Below are 17,288 nucleotides of genomic sequence, written 5' to 3'. Positions count from 1 at the left end.
TAAGTAAGAGAAGAGAAGTAGAGCTGCTTGACAAGATTGACGCACGACTATGTTTAGAAACAGTGTTCACTTTCTAGTATCTACAAAGCAATTAATAGATGGATATACTTTGGTCTAATATCTTTGTGTGATGGTTTAATATAGTTTTAATGTATACAATGTCTGTTCATTTAGATCCTGAACAGCGAGTATTCCATATGTGTAGTAGTTGGGGATGGCGCCAAGATTTCTATGCTTCCGACTAAGAATAGGAAACCGGGTGTCTTTGTTTACCATCGACGTGACATATATAATGATAATTTGAAGAGCTGCAGGAATTTTAAAAGAAAAGCAACCACAGGTAACGTATAATCCTCTCCCTCACTGAGCCAAGGTTGATCCAACATTGACTGCACTATCATAGCACAGAAAATGTAATTCCTTATATATATCTACACAGTCCTTTTTTACCAGGTTTTGATATTATGCTGCAACGCAGCGAAGTGTTGAATGGTATTTTTTCTCTCTGAATAACAATATTCGTTTCCCTAATCTCAAATATCTCACCAATATCAAATTATAAAAAGCATAAGCATGCAACTCAATTGATTTGTTAAAAGTACATTGATAAAAAATCAACAATAAATATTGTATATAGAAAACTAAAATAAAAATGATAACAAATGTATTCTCCGAGACACGGGCCCCGCACTTTCAATATCTATCTGTCTCAGATAACGATTACGTGTTTCATAGCCTGAACGTTTCATATTTTTGTTCAAGATGAAATGCAATAACCTGATAAAAATCGGTAGGAGAGCATGCCTCAAATACTTTTTGAGAATACTTTTTAAATTTTATTTTATAATGATGTAAACGATCATCAACCCAAAAGTTAGTACCTGAATGCGCTGCCTGTCAAAACGCATTAAAGGTCTTGAGGGGGCTTGGGGCTTGTTTTGTTGCACATTGTTCAAAGTTACTAATTTGGTAGCCCGAAAAAAATCAAATCAGTTTATTGGCACATATCCAATAGATTTCTACTTTTGCCGAAATTGAACATGTCATTTTAATATTACTTTTAGTCACGTTCAGGTCGAAACAGTGACAAGAAGTTATATCTCTTTGGCATGAAAGTTCATGTGAAGCCGCAGAAGTCGATCAATAAATCTTGCTTTCGATTTTCTGCCTTTTTCGGACATGAATATTTTCTGAAACACCGTTTATGCTGTTGTACTAGTATCGTTTTTCCTAAATTGATTACAGAACACTCGATAGTAAAATTCAATTCCCATGCGTACAATGATATTGGCAGTTACTTGTATGAAGAGGAAAATACGAACACTGTCGAGAGATACACGAAGTTTTTCAATGGAGATCCCTCGACGGCTAATCCAGGTTTTACGGTAACCGATTTTTTTATTGTATTATAACGCTTATATTATGAATTATGAAAGGCCCATAGGTATACTTTTGTCGTTAGAGCAGCAAGTACATGACGTTCAATATCATACACGTTTAAGGAAATGCTGTTAAACAAACCAAAATGTAAAACATATTAACTCGTCTATAGTTAGTGAATTTATTTGGAAAGACCACAATTCTTCAGGTATTCTAGAATTGTAGGAAGATTCAAAAAGCGATTGAAGACCGTTGAATTGGAAACATAACAAGTCATAAAATAAATGTGGTTATACAAAAGTATAAGGACGAGTAAAAAGGATAAGATGCATAAATGATTAAGAATACACACCGATCGGTCGACTGTCATTGTTTTTCTCAACAGAGTGAGGTCGTCAATTCAATAATAGTTTCCATAAAGGCAGAGGAGATATGGAAAACCAAAACAGACCTGTCCTTATTCATCATTTGGAGGTATTTCGGCACAAATGACGGATTCATTCGTGTTTTTCCAGGAGTACAGCTGACTTCAGACTATGATCATGAAGTCAGACCTTGGTAAGTTGATAGTTACACGTTGATCTGTATTTTACAAATGGTCAGTTAAATAAATTTGGATTTGATACTTCAAGGATAATGCACTTTCAAATTCGAGAAACTAAAAAGGAATATACCTGCTGTTACTCACTGCATGATCGTAAGAGGCGAGAAATGTAGGAACCAAACTTCAGAATATGAGATTTCCATTTTCAATATCATTATGTCTCGGAGAATTTATCGGAAGAATTTTGTTACATTTTCGAAGTAATCATAGCGGGATCGACTTGTACAAATCTATGTTGTACATTAAATCTAAATAAAAGTCACAAGGCTTATTTTGGTCGTAGTGCGCGATTTTCTTCAATGTCCTTTCTTACGTTTAGTTAATTGAAGTCAGGGATTTTTAACAGCAGTTTATAAATCCAACCCATTTAGCTAAAGGTCTACGTCATCAAAGCTATACAGTTATGGTAGATGATATGCTTTGATTTTGGTTGGTTTTAAAAGGATTTTAAGGGACAACCTTTTAACACCTAGGTCATTTAAGACATTTGCTCATGCGTGTGTTCATGTTAGCAAGAAGCAGGGTATGGTGGTAGATTTGATGCCAACGTTCTAGTGTTATCTCGCTGAAATACCATGCCCAATGCACGAAGCAAAGTATTCATCATTTTTTTAATACTGAATGTTAAACAGAATAACAACGCCAAAGGCGAGGTTTTCCCCAATCCTAGCTCTAGGAAACAAAGGTAGTAGAAGCAAATAGAAGTACTAGATCCGAACTGTTTGAGTGGGTGCAGCAGATTTATTTCGTTCACTTCGGTTTTCCCATGTAGAGGGCGCATATGCTAATCTCCAATTCTGACATAAGTTGCCTCTTAGAACATGCGGTGGGTAACAGCAGATGTATTCTTTAATCAGTCTACGACCTGCAGTGGCGTACATTACGTCCGCTAGTAGTTCTATATATTTGACACTCATGATGAACCACCTGCTGTGGTTGTTGGTTTTGATTGGTTTTTTTCATCATTTCTTAGGTGGCGGCGTGCTAAAGCTCAGAGGGGGATTCTCACTATGACAACACCTTACATTGACGCGTGGGGTGCGGGATTGGTTGTGTCTATATGTCAAACGATATACATTGGCAGGTAATTAACAAGGCTATTTGGCTATCGAAATATATGCAATATGCACTGTGAGATACCAATTCTGGCTCGATGAAATAGTTCTCTTTTTTTTTTTTTTTTTTTAGCAATTTTCTTTACAGTTTTTATTGGATTTAGGAATTCTCAAGGAAGTTTATTGTACTAGGTTTCATTTGGTTTTAGTAGGTGAAACGTCATTTTAATAGCTTTTTAGGACGTGTCTCAACGTGTTGTATGTTTACATGTATGTCTATTGGATGCAGGGTATGCCTGCTTGTGATAGAGCGGATCTGGTAAAGACTTTAGATAGATAGCTCACTGAAATGCAATACCGAACGCACCCGTTGCCAGTATGTGACCGGGCGGAATGCTGTGCTGGGTGCCTTTAGCGTTGCATTTCAGTGAGATAGCTCTATAAAATGGGAAAACGAGGAGGAAAGTACACCAACGTACCCTTTTTCCGGAACACATGCATGCTGACACAATACACATGGAGGCACGTACTTAAATAACCTGAGATATTTATAGGACGTTAAACAAAATAACACCAAACCAAACCGAAGGCACCCAATCATATTATGTGGACAACGTGAAAACCAGTTGCTAGGATTGCCCTTACCACTTGCCCTTATAATGTAGAATATATAAAATGTGTTTTGTAAGAGATATATGGTAAATATATACCAATATCCCATTCCATATCCTGTTAATCATGACCGGACGAATCGTCCGATATTATAGTTGTTTGCACAAACACCGTATCATTGGTCTAAGTTGCAGTCAGAATTACTTTTGGCTTACGCTAGCCGATGGGCTGGTTGTTTTTAGTTATATCCTATTATATTTTTGTTTTGTTTTAACGTTATGTTCATGTCAGAGTTATGTATTTTTCTTTGTATCGTCCGTAACAATTGACAACTTTATATTGTCTACACTGTTGGAATAACTTCCTTGCCCAATATACCAATTTGAAGTTATCGTTTCTTTTGGAATGGTCCACAGTGTTACTATTTTGACTGATTGATATACATGATATATAAGACGTATTTGTAAACTCATGTAACATGTAATCAACAATTTGATAAAAACAAGTATTCCGTCTTTGCGTATTGCAGAGTTATCTTCTCCTGAGAGCAGGTATTGATTGTTACGTCATTTGTTTGTAAGAGTAAAGTCATCAATTTTTGAGAAAACGACGTAATTTTCCCACACCAACCAATGACGTAACAATCAATACCTGCTCTCAAGAGAAGATAACTCTGCAATACGCAAAGACGGAATAGGCTAACTTTGAAACGTAACTGCCTAGAAAACACAGTTCAAGCATGCTTAACTGAACAGTTTTAATTTCCTTTTTTCATTCAAATACTCTTTAATGCGATTATGTAATGACGATTCGAAAGCAATTGTGGTGGATGATGGCGTCGTAAGTACTCTCACCTCTTTCGCCTGGATAGTATCGAAAACTCAGCGAACACTGGATTTGTAACAGACAACCACTAACTCCATCCTAGAGTAATTTCCCTTTGCACGTGAAAAATGTGTAACACAAACGTGTAGGCTGTAAGGAGCTGTCAATTTCAAAAAAGTTACACCAAAAATATATAATGCCGTGAATGGCCTACACAATTCGTGGATGCATCAATACATTTTTTTTTTTTTCCATTCACTAAATTTATTATGAACATATTATGTTGAGTATCACGGGTGTTCGAGATGTCGGCTATGTCTTCTTTACACAGAAAAAGGACACAAATGGACTTAAGTGCAGAGCCAGAATTGGCGTAATAATGAATCGTGTTTAAAAAATAATAACTTACGTACGTGCAATTAATCTGATGACTCAAAATGGCGTAGTCTTGCTTCATGTTAAAAAATAACATTGGTTTAACGTATGTGAAAGGGATCTGATGACGGAAAGTAGTTTGCGAATGCATGAGCATTTTTCGAACTATTTAGATCTACACTCGTAGAATTTTTCAGTCCTCGAACATTCCTGTTATTCCTGGAATTACTTAGAATTGCAATGTTATATTTCAGACAAGATGGGAGGGCTCATACAAATACAGACGACGTGGAGGGAGTTCTGTGTTGCGACATGGGACTGTCATATCTATATCGATTGTTAATAAAGTTATATCCCGAATGCAAGACGGGAAATACGTAAGTGGACAAGGGTATTGGTACAGAACATTATATAAATGCTACAATCATTATAGTGTGAGACGGTGCCAAGGGTCACAGATTACATGATTTTCACTAGAGGGAAACGAATGCTTTTTATGTACACATATAAATAACTTGAAATTGTTTGTGACACGATTTTTCATTGTTTTGTGTTTACAATATATCAAGTGATTGACCGAAAAAAACATATTTTGATGACGTCATACTCAACTAACAACGCCCCCCCCTCCCTCATTTTTTTTTTTTTTTTTAAATGTAGTCATTATTTTAGAGTACATGTCAGCACCGGTTGTCGATGTTTAGACCGAAGCGCAGGTGTTTATTTCAAAATTCGACTTCATTGTACAAATATTTGAAAAACGACAAATTAACTGTATGGACAAATGCTTTCATATCTGTTACATCATAATATTTGTCTCGAAACTGTCTAAAACCTGCACATTCGATCAATATGCGAGGGACAAGTAACCCCAACGGAGAGGAAAAACATGAAGCAGAGGTCGTCCTCTCATGGCGTCGTACAGGACATGCATATTATACTCACGCGTGCCTGCTTCATGCATGAAACAAATCAATTTAAGGTTTGGACAATATAATACGATTGGTCTATCAATGTGAACACCGGCAACCAAAGTGTACCAGTTTATGTAAAGAGTAGTAACATTCTTGTATGATATCTGACCATATTGCTATGTACTTGTGTATGCAGTTTTTAACCTTTAGCCATTCATTTTTTTCTGGTGTATCAAGTTATGCAAGAGTCTCGTATTACCGTTATCAGGCATGAGATGACTGTCTGGTGCTGACCCTTAAGCAACACACTAACTTGTGATTAAGTACCTAACTGATGATATATTGTTTATTTATCGATGACAAAATAAAACAGACGTTTTTAAAAAGTCGAATTCACTATTATCTTTTAACCCCTTATAGCACCAATAGAGAATGTATGCATTTGTAACAAGCTAAACAGAAACCCTTCATATTTAGTTAAAAATAATCGAAGGATTTTTGAAAAGAAGAAAGAAGATCATAATACATTCATGACGTTAAACACAATAATAAGATATAGGGCCTTACAAATCCTATATGATACATGTATTTACCATTTAAGTTTGAATTATTCATCGGGAGTACATTTCACTGACGGAATGACCTACGGTGATTCGAAACTTTTTTATCATCAGGTGTATGCTGGTTGACAATTCGGGTTTCATAATCATTCATCCTGATTTTGTGGACCCGAATGTTAAGGAATCAGAAAGAAAAGATGCTGTAGAAGAAATTCATATAGTTCAGAAGGTAACTGGTTGAATAATTTTACAGATTATTTAAATCTTACTCTGCCCGTGTGATTATTAACCCCAAATTAGGATAACTTTTTTCTATCCGATACATCACAAGTAATCCTGACCAAGGTCCAAAACACATCTTCCTTAATGGGGCGTACTTTTGTAAAGACCCCGTCTTTCTGTCGTGAATATTCGTTTGATTGCATTTTCGTTTCCTTGCATTATCACAATTTTTGATTAACTTTCAGCGCAATATCTTTTTGTAATACCTTGCTGTTACTAACTTCTTCATGTATACTCTTTGTCAAATCGTCGTGTTTGAATATAATTAATGCAACGTTGTATAAATGTGTATTTTCTTTCAATGACAGACGTATTTTACGCTATTCTATGCATTTGACAGCCCCACTAATCTCTTCTGAGTATACGAATGGTTTATATTTAATAATATACACATTTAGCCATTATTCAATTTGTATTTAACCAGTTATATCAAAAGGATCAAGTTCATAAAAAAATCATACGCACATCACCTTTAGCCTAAACATTAGTATTTCATACTAATTTGAATTTCCAATGTTTTTGCCCATATCATCTCTGCCGAGTCCCAGAAGGATAAAACAGCTGTAGGGATGCAGTGTTTTTCAGTTTTGATTTATTCTATTACCACATTTTGATGGTGCATTCACCTGTGAGTTTGTAACATTCACCTGTGAGTTTGTAACATTCACCTTTTAAAATAATATGACATGTGCAGTCTTGCTATCGAGTATTTGTTTCATATTGATATTGTTAGCCAGTGTTTCTATATATAAACATAATATAAAGGAATCAATGTCCATGTGAAACAGGTAAATATAGAAAAAAAACTATCTAACGACCGACTGATCTAACCCTAACCCTAACCCTAATCCCCTAACCCTAACGAAAGTTGATAGCTATGGAGAAGGTCGTTAGATTTTTTTCCTCAATTTATAAATATACGAAATACACAAATGAACCTGAACGTATTTCACCTCAACTTGTTGATTCATAAAACTGTATCAGTGATGATGAATTTAAAAGTTCGCTCATTAACCCTCACACGACAGGTCGTTGAAGGTATATAGGGATCTGAACGTACGTTCATTCGTTCGTACGTACTTGTCCTAAACGGCGTATTCGCTCTACCTTATTCATTTCTTATGTGATTGTCACAAAATTTCGCAAACAGGTTCGACTTTCTGCGTTCAAAACTTAGGTAAATGTTACTATAAATATAATATGATTGATTTCTTTAACGTTACTAACTTTATTTCGTTTCGAATTATCACAAAAATGTATGCAAGTGTTAATGCATCAAACTAGCTTACTGTAGCTTTGGTGTTTAATACAAATTACTCTAGGAACTTTTCTTTTCCGAACGTCACAAACCTCCCCATGTTTACAAACGTCATGTCTAGCATACATTTTTGTTTCGACCTTTTTCGATCAACAACTAAGTCATTGTTACCATAACTGAGTTTGATAGAATGGCTCGACAGACTTCATTCCTTTTCTGATGGTCAGGAAACGTCGCACACATGTTCGTCGACATCACCTCTTGTACACCTCTTGTACACCTTTTGTACGAATGAACGTTTCGACCTTCTTCTGTCACAAATGTTGCATTTTCTGAAGGGTTTGACGTGTGGTAGTATCTGTGTCGTCTGCGATGCCTTATTTACCTTGTAATATACAACATTTATATGGCGCCCTGTGCAATTTTACAAATTACTCTAGAGCGCTTAACAACATATGGATAATAGTATTAGTTGTAATTGATAAACAGAAAAGGCATACAAATCACCGTTATACATTAAGTTAGCACCTGTTTCCATAGATCACAGTACGAACTTTTTGGACACAACAATGATTCTGTCCCCGACCGCAGTGATACAGGGTAATAAGCTCCTGTTAAACTTTGTAACACCTGAGTTATTGTAAATGTTAATGTTTTCTGGTATTTTCAGGAAAGTGACATTGCTAAGGACTTGATCGCCAATTCAGTGATGAGCAGGCAAAGCTGTGCAGACTTCGACAATCACAAGTTACAGTACACATATAGGGTATATTTTCATGTTGTAGTTTTCGTTCTATGATATGAATAGCATTAAAAGAGTAAATTCATCATTATCACATTTACAGTTATATCTGTAACGAAGTCAGGTGGAACACTTTATTATTCATTATTTAATAACAATTTTAAACAAAATTGGTTTAGTGCTGATGTTCGGAACTTTATGCATTGGCATTTATTGTTAAAACACACTGAAACAAATAAAGATGTATATAGCATACCGTTTGGTATTATGAAGTAATCTTGTAAATTTTGACAAGCTTCAAACATACATTCCAACGACCTGCACGCTAAACAAATATACCAGATTTCTTCACATGGCAAGAGACAGGTCTACTTTGAAACCAAGGAGTATTAGGTATTACCTTGTCTCCTTGTGACTGGCAATGGAATCTTTCGCAAATGTACATGTGCCATTTTCTGTTACATGATTGAGCGAACAATGATAACATTTTATGGAGGTTTGAGTATATGCAGTAACCTATCCTTTGTTCAATCTAAGACAGAAGATTTATATCTCTGGTTTGTTGAACGGCCCAACACGGATAACGTCATTAGGGCAATTCAACAAACCATAAACAAATGTTTACTTTTGAATTTTTATGTTGGGAATAGTGCTCTAAGAATCAAATTTGCCTTGCATTCCAATCATAAAATCGATTCTGCATACGGAGGTGAACGTCACATACCGGATCAGCTATACACTATAACGTCCTTTTATCGGCTAGGATCATTTAAGGGCATACTTCAATATGTTATGTATGCGTAAAATTGTGTATGTCCCTAGATCCGATGCCTTTTTATAATGTTAACTCACCGAAATACCATGCCGAAGGAACCAATCCAAATATTCCATCTGGTCACATTATGGTGACATCGGGACACCAGTTGCTGATAAAACCCGAAATACTAAACGTTAAGCATGTAATAACTAACTACCATTTTAAGGCCTTTAATGTCATAGACAAAACAACAGAAAGGAAAATAGAATAGTTATGAGAGAATAGAAAAGACATATCCCGGGCGTTTCAATGGGGCAGTATATCAATTATGGTCACTTCAATGGCATTTTCGTAGGAAAGACCGCAAAAACACCGATTCTGCGGGGGACCCAAATAAGTCACCTCTCACAACATGCAATGGGATACTGCAGGCCTGTTCTTTTCCTTAACTTGCAATTAAAAGGGGGATTTTTTTTATTGATTTTTTTCAATTGTAACTTTAACACTTAATAAATATAAAATTGATTCGACGTGTATACAATACTGTTTAGTTTCATCGGACGAAAACAAACAAGATTGAAGCAATACACTCAAACAGTTCTGAGCTTGGTTATCATAATGGTATTATATCAATTATAGATACAGTTGAATGCCGGCGATGATCACATCACAGGGACCGGCTATGGATTATGGAAAGTGGCGGGTACAAATGTCTTCCTGGTTAGAAAAACGACGGCAGATGTCATCGATCAGTGCTGCACGGTAACCTTCTCTTTCTTGCGATAAACACATACCTTGCAACAGTTGATTATAATTTCCTCAAGTTTAAATAACATTCTGTCATCATTGTCTTTTGAAATGTGAACACGGCTATAAAGCATTATTTTAGGCATTTATTAACGACGAGTGCCAATTATCTTTATCTAGTTGTTATTTTGCAAACATACGCTACTTTATTGACAGATTTCCTCAATTTTAATGAAAACAAAACCTGTATTTTTTCCTAGAACATACCTATGGTATCACCAACAGAAAAGACGTGTGCTGGAGGGACTTGTGAATGTTTGTGCCACACGCCCATCTCCTTTGACATATGTCTGAATGAAAATAGTAAAGAGTACGTATGGTTTGATTTGGTTTTATTGGGTAAAGCGTCCTAAAGCATGTAATAGCTGAAGTCATCTCGTGACGAAATTTCTAGCAGATTGTAGAAATACTTTTATTGTCGTACACGCACATGAAAGACAGTAATTTACCCATGAAAAGACAAACTTGTCTTTCCCTCCAGGAAAAGATCCTAAACACGCTATGATGTCAATATGCACTTTTGCATACTTGACCTCTGACCTTTAATCGCATTCTTCAATAGTTTAGTTTTTTTGGCTGTGTTTAATTAATTATTTTTGTACTTAGTATAAGATATATTAACTGATATATAACAGTTGTTGGAAATTTAATAAAAATATAATTTACTTTGTGCTTTAAATAGATTTTCTGATTTCATGTTCAGGGTTCTTCACTCCTATGAAATTAACATAACTGTATGTATGCGCGCCTGTCATGAAATACAAGTTCATGCACACATGTAGTGTACTGACGATGACATATTTATTTCGAGTATGGGAGAAAAACAAATCAAACATGGGTGTGGTCAAACGAAACTGGACTGCCAAACCATTACCCTTGGGTTTAGATTTCCTTGCCAGCAAATAACTCCCCTGTCAGATTCTATTAATATACAGTATATCAAATGATTGGTAATTTGTTGTGATTTACATCGAAGAGAATAGAGTTTCTTGGTCGGTAAATATTAAAAGTGTATGAACTTCAGTGAATATAATGTAACAAGGTTTCAATCCCTCTGATCGGGGTCGAACCTGACACCACGTGTTCATTAGTGTGACTCTCTACCAATGGAGCTGATGAGAAGTATTTTCTCGTTAGGTCGGCAAGAAGCGGCTTGTATTTTTACCATGGTGGCATATTTCCGCTCTTGTCTAAACACTTTTTTTGTGGAAACAGAACTTTTTCGTGTAAACAGAATTGCTTGATAGACAAAGTTGCATTTTTTGTCAATATTATTATATTACTTTCTCTTTTTGTAGAACAGTTAGTATTTAAATATGATGAGATAACATGCCATACGGAGTCACAGTTGAGGACATTATTATGTTACACTTCGACTGATTTCAATTGATCAACAGAGCGTCTTGGTAGCATTTTGTTTTCCTCACCTTATTGCTGTTTTGTCTTTAAAATATTCTGATGAAGGATGAGTATATAACGACTATTTGAACTGTTAATTACCTATAGATAGTTGTTTGTAGACACGTTGAAACATGTATTAAGATATATTGGGAGCTGGACAGTTTGCAATGCAGGAAACAATGTGTCAAACAATGCTTCATAGAAGAAATGACCGTAATAAAACATTATAAGTAGTGAAACAGCTTATACTTACCACTCCACTGAAATCAGCCGAAGTGTAAACTGTTGTCGTATCAGCTACACGACAGTGGAGAATAAACTCACTAAATCATCAATTCGCACGCACATATTCCTTAGTTTAGGAAAATAAAAATGATTTCCCCATTGGCCTGTCTTCACAAACAGGCTCAGCTGTAACCCGTCGTCGTTTTTTTATAAGGCCAAAATTGTTATGTTTCTGAAAAACATGACTGAAAAATGTGTCAGGTCGGTCGGGTTGTATATATTTCTGTTTTTCATTTTTTGGAGGAAGGCTAATTTCAGAATTAAAAGAAAAATCACCAAAGATATTTTTAGGCCCATAAAGAAAAATATGGGGATTAATTGAGGTTTCGATAATTGTCTAAGAAGTAGAGATGGTATATATAGTTGTCTTTTTTGTTTGTCTATCAATTTGTTAGCGCCCAGTGGACAAGATATCAGAACACAGGTTGGAGTGAGTTCGAGAGAGATAAAAACAAAGGATCGATCGAATGTGAACATATTTTTTTGCTTAATCTTTGGGGTGTATTCATGCGTGATTTATTTTCTAGAACGGTATACTTGTCTGCAAGAGGTCAAGAACCACAAACTTAAAAGTCAAGCAAAATGCATTATATGGTCTTCTTTGACAAATTAAATTGTTCAATGGTAGATTCCGAAGAAAAATAAATTGATTAAAGTAATTTGAAAAAAGCAGTTTTGCTAAATGATTAATTATAATTCCCTTTGCCAAATATCCGAAAAAAACTATTTTGTGTTTGAACTTAAATACCCCCATTTAATTGTTCGTAATGTTATGTTTTACCCTCAAAACAAGAGGTATAACTATTTACTAGATGACACAAATTTTCCCTATATTCTCATTAGTTGGATCATAATCACGTGGAGGTCGATGCTTTGTGATATTGACTCGGTGTTTCAATTTTAAGAAACAGCAGGTTAATATTCACTTCATGACGTCAGTACAATTGTAACGCCTCAATGTTCACTGCGCAAATGCAGTACTTTCCCCCGAACGATGTTCATACGTTTTACTTTGTTTGATGATTACAAAATAATTTAGCATCTAATAAAACAATTGAGGACTTTTACTTATGTAAATATATTTACCGAAGTAAAACAGGTTTTTAAGACTTCGTCTCGGTTAATATCATTTTCCCAGGTTCATACAACCAGATATTTACATCAACAAAAGTCCATAATTGACCAATATCACATGTTTAGAGTCTAATTTACATTTCAACCTCACCGACATTTCACATTATGGATACAAACTTATATTTTCAGCGGCATTAGCGGGACATGCATTGCCAAGACTCCCGATAGTTCTTCAACAGCGAAACCTGACATCTTAGACGGCCTGCAAGACTGTTACAACCCCATATGTGACGACAGGACACATGACTTGTAAGTTTTATCGCAAAAGTATTATATACTCTTTAACATGTACATAAAATCAATGACTGACGACAGTTAAACATTTTAATAACACCATGTAACTACCAAGCATTGCCATTTTTTCTGAAATGTACAATCATCAGTTAAATCAATAAAACACCGATTTTGCAAGCGGCCCTACACTAATCGCGTCTTGCGACAACTTGCGATGTGCAGGGGTGGCCATGTTAAAACAAACTGCAATATGAACACTTTTAATTAAACATAATATTTAAAGTGCGAAACGAGCAAACATGTGTACGATTACAAATCCAGTTTCAAATATTCAACCGATACATACATTAAGAATCCCTGCACTGCCGTCCCTGCAGGTAGGGCACAAGAACTGTGCCTGCTGCCCCCATTGTATAATCGGAAGAGGCGACTAAATTTAGGATCTTATCTTTTCTCTTCTTTCTAAATAACTTTCTTCTGTTTAATGTCTCCCTTGACAATGCCTTACTTTTTGTCTTTAGTTGAGCGTTCGCCCCTGTGAGGAAGGCTTTGGGTTCTGTCCCCTGGCCGAGACATACCAGAGTCTGTAAAAATGGTAGTTTCTACTCCTGCTTAACGCTTTTTTAGGAGTGGGACAACTGGTTCCCCCATTGTCAGTATAATGTGATCGGGTGGGGTGTCCTGCAGTTTCGCGCTATCACAAGGAGACAAACACAAACATATCGCAGCCTCTCAAAACACACACGCATACACTACACGCATGCATCTTGCACACATGAGAGGCCGTCCTTAAATGACCATAGCTGTTGATACAACCAACACCTGTTAATATGCAATTGATGTGACAATTACTTTTATACGTCTTTTTTGGAAAAATCTAATACATAGAGGGCCATATATTAATGAAAACAAGAGGCCCATGTGCCTTAACGGTCACCTGAGTCCTACAGTATTTATTTTTGTTGTACAAATATGAAGTGAAGATAATGGTGTCAATCATCCCTACCAAATTTGAGTAAAAAACAGTTAGGTATAACATTAGGTTAAGTTTGTCAGGACCATGAGTTGATTATTCCTAGACCACGTTTCAGATAAATCGGCCTATTAGAACTTGATTTTAAGTTTTCTTTTTCTTTTTTTCAAAATAGCGGCCGTAGCGGCCATATTGGATTTCTGATCGACCCGAAAAATAGCAACACACGTGCCTTCATTTTACACTCTTTAAAATAGCAATACTTTGTCAGGACAATTATTCCTACCAAGTTTCAGATAAATCGGCTCAGTAGAACTTGATTTTAAGTTTGAAATAGTTTTTCAAAATTGCGGCCGTGGCGGCAATATTTGATTTCTGATTGACCTGAAAAATAACAACACTTTGCCAGAAACTTGAGTCGATCATTCCTACTAAGTTTCAGTTAAATCGGCCCAGTAGAATTTGACCTAAAGTTTGAAATAGTTTTTCAAAATGGCGGCCTTATCAGCCATATTGGACTCTGCTAGACCCGGAAAATAACAACACTCGGTCAGGGAGATGTCAGTAACATTCCCATGAAGTATAAATGAAATCCCTTAAAAAGTATTTCATCTTAAGTTGAAAATGTAAAATGTTTACGCACGACGGACAGCAAAAGGTCACAGTGAATAAACAAAAATTGTACTCTGAATGTAATAAACAACAAGGTATAGAGCAGGAATGGAACTCTGGACTTCAGATTATAATTATCGCTCTTACCAACTGAGATACCTAATTAAGAAGTTTTTCAGGCCAAACAAAATGTAGGGGAGGTTACTGAATATATGTAAAAATAGAGTGGAATAATATAAAAAAAAAAAAATCCGGCAGTAGGACAGGAATCCTTTAAGCAACTCATCATCAAACTGTATTCAAAGTTATACAAATATGTATTCCTCTTTTAACGATTGTAGTGATTGCTACTCTGTGGCTGGCTGTAGTTGGTGTGTCCGCGACAACAGAGCTCCGCTGGCAAAACCATGCTGCAGGGGCGTAGACACATGTGACTTCGGAACAGTCCTCGGGGGAAAACGTAAGCCTATAAAACATTGATGATCTTATATCCTATTTATCGATAAGTCAAATCATAAAATGAAATTTTATGATTTGGTTTGACGTCTTATTCACAAGTTATGAATATTAAAGTATGCATTTATGTTAAAGATGAAAAAAACTATAACAAAATGGTGTCGCATGTGATCTAGATCGGGAAATTTTCTATCGTTCCTCACCTAGGACATATCACACTAGTTGAAACTAACACTTAGACAGATTTCGTCGATTTTTTAAATGTTTGCAAATACCAAGTTATCGTGATAATTCCCAATGTTTCGCATGTTTACATTATCATAAAACACACTGGTGGTATTGTGGAACACTCTCCTGACTGAACACGAAAGGTCAGTCATGAATAGTAGATAGTAGATATACCGCAATTTTTGTATTGCAGAGAATGTGTGTGCGGGACCAGAAGACACCACGACTACCAAGAGTCCATCAACTACCGTATCACCTGACAACCTTAATGTGGCCGTAGTGGTTGGGGCCGTCTTGGGATCCATTGTAGTTATTCTTTTAATTGTGATCGCAATCATCCTTTATCGTCGTTGCTCAAGTCGGCCTAGACATAAACCGTCCGATGATTACCTCACTGCTCTCCCGTCTATTCGAGAGTGTCCTGATGGTGTCGTTAATCCACAATACGCAGGACTGAATACGTCGAATTTGGGGGGCCCTCCACCTTATGAAGACGGACCTATTTCTCATTTACAGCAACAGAATGCGACTCCAAATAGTTACAATGCTATGCCAGAATTAACGAACTCATCAACATCAAGCGGCGCAAGTCAACCAAAATATCAAGGGAACATAAACCGCATGCCTCCGAACACAATACCGACCGAGCCAAAACAATGAAGATGTAAAACAAGCATATGCTTGGTCATTGGTTGAATACAGTGGCTACGAACCATGACTATGACATTTTTAAATGTTAATCATCAACTAGTACATGGACAAAGATAACGAACATCTTAACATGTTACTTTTGAAACCTTTTTGTCCCGCAATGTAGTACAGCAGGTTGCAGGACTTTAGCATAAACTCGGTTCCTGAATCTTTACCATTGCTAAGTGTAATTATATAGTAATATTACCATTGAAGTTCCAACTATCAATAGCTATGTTGCTATCGTTCGTATGTTTTATTTAGTCATACGCCAAATCAATTTGATTCGATCACTCATATACGAAAATACTCTCTTTTTTTCTTAGACATTTTGTTTTAGGTTTAGTTTTTTTGTGAACGTTAACGTTTAAGGCACAGTGTAAAGGGTACCACTGCATCAGTTTTAATGGCAAAGAAGAGTTTCATTCCGAGGATTTTTGACTTAGAGAGTTGTCTCCCCTGCCAAATTATTCATCTTTCAGTGTTGCAGTCATTTTGAAGCTGCATATTAACAATTCCTTGATGGCAACAGTAAAGGTATTTGCAATGTCAAGTTCCATCGTTCGACCTTTGCAGTAAATTTGACTTTTGGCTTTCTTTTTAATCATTTAAAGTGTGAACAACTTTTTACTGTAAAATGCATTGCGACATGTGACATGCTTCCTTTGAAAGGACTTCGACATTTTTGTACATAAGTGACAATGGTTATAATATAGCTTATCTGCTGGTACCCTTCAGCCTTATAATATCGCAACAGCCACGTAAATGAGTCAAAATTATCCGTTCACAATCGTGTAACTAGGACTCTTTAAAAGGTACTCGAAAAATGAATCTCCATGGCTAATATATTATTATATATTATTTTTGTAAACCATTTTTTTAAATAACCATTACATATAACCTACAAAGACACAAAGAAAATGTTAAACTAATTAAAATGAATCACTGAAAAAGTGTGCCTCTACTTAAACAATAGACTAAATATTTCATGAGAGCATCAATTTAGGGCTAGGCATATTTGAGCAGAGGTCGCGATATGTGTCAGTTGTTGTGTTGCGTTTTCCAATAAGATGTCGACCTTTATAACAATGACAGAAATATATT

General features: G+C 35.9%; 1 protein-coding gene across 1 annotated transcript in view; it reads left to right on the top strand.

The window, feature by feature from the left end:
- LOC110462193 (VWFA and cache domain-containing protein 1-like) overlaps positions 1-16,945 on the top strand; it is a 42,772-nt gene extending 25,827 nt beyond the window's left edge. The window contains exons 13-24 of the mRNA XM_021516038.1: positions 175-340; positions 1,246-1,385; positions 1,766-1,938; positions 2,958-3,068; positions 5,106-5,228; positions 6,440-6,554; positions 8,536-8,631; positions 10,004-10,126; positions 10,372-10,481; positions 13,121-13,240; positions 15,152-15,270; positions 15,688-16,945. Of these exons, the coding sequence (XP_021371713.1) occupies positions 175-340; positions 1,246-1,385; positions 1,766-1,938; positions 2,958-3,068; positions 5,106-5,228; positions 6,440-6,554; positions 8,536-8,631; positions 10,004-10,126; positions 10,372-10,481; positions 13,121-13,240; positions 15,152-15,270; positions 15,688-16,154 (1,863 nt within the window). The 3' untranslated portion in view covers positions 16,155-16,945. The remainder of the gene's footprint in view (positions 1-174; positions 341-1,245; positions 1,386-1,765; positions 1,939-2,957; positions 3,069-5,105; positions 5,229-6,439; positions 6,555-8,535; positions 8,632-10,003; positions 10,127-10,371; positions 10,482-13,120; positions 13,241-15,151; positions 15,271-15,687) is intronic.
- The last annotated feature ends 343 nt before the right edge of the window (positions 16,946-17,288 follow it).

This window comes from Mizuhopecten yessoensis, unplaced genomic scaffold (assembly GCF_002113885.1).
Source record: "Mizuhopecten yessoensis strain PY_sf001 unplaced genomic scaffold, ASM211388v2 scaffold10759, whole genome shotgun sequence".
In the NCBI taxonomy this organism is placed as follows: Eukaryota; Metazoa; Mollusca; class Bivalvia; order Pectinida; family Pectinidae; genus Mizuhopecten; species Mizuhopecten yessoensis.
The sequence above is the reverse complement of the archived record's forward strand: the minus strand, read 5'-3'. Positions and strand labels throughout refer to the sequence as shown.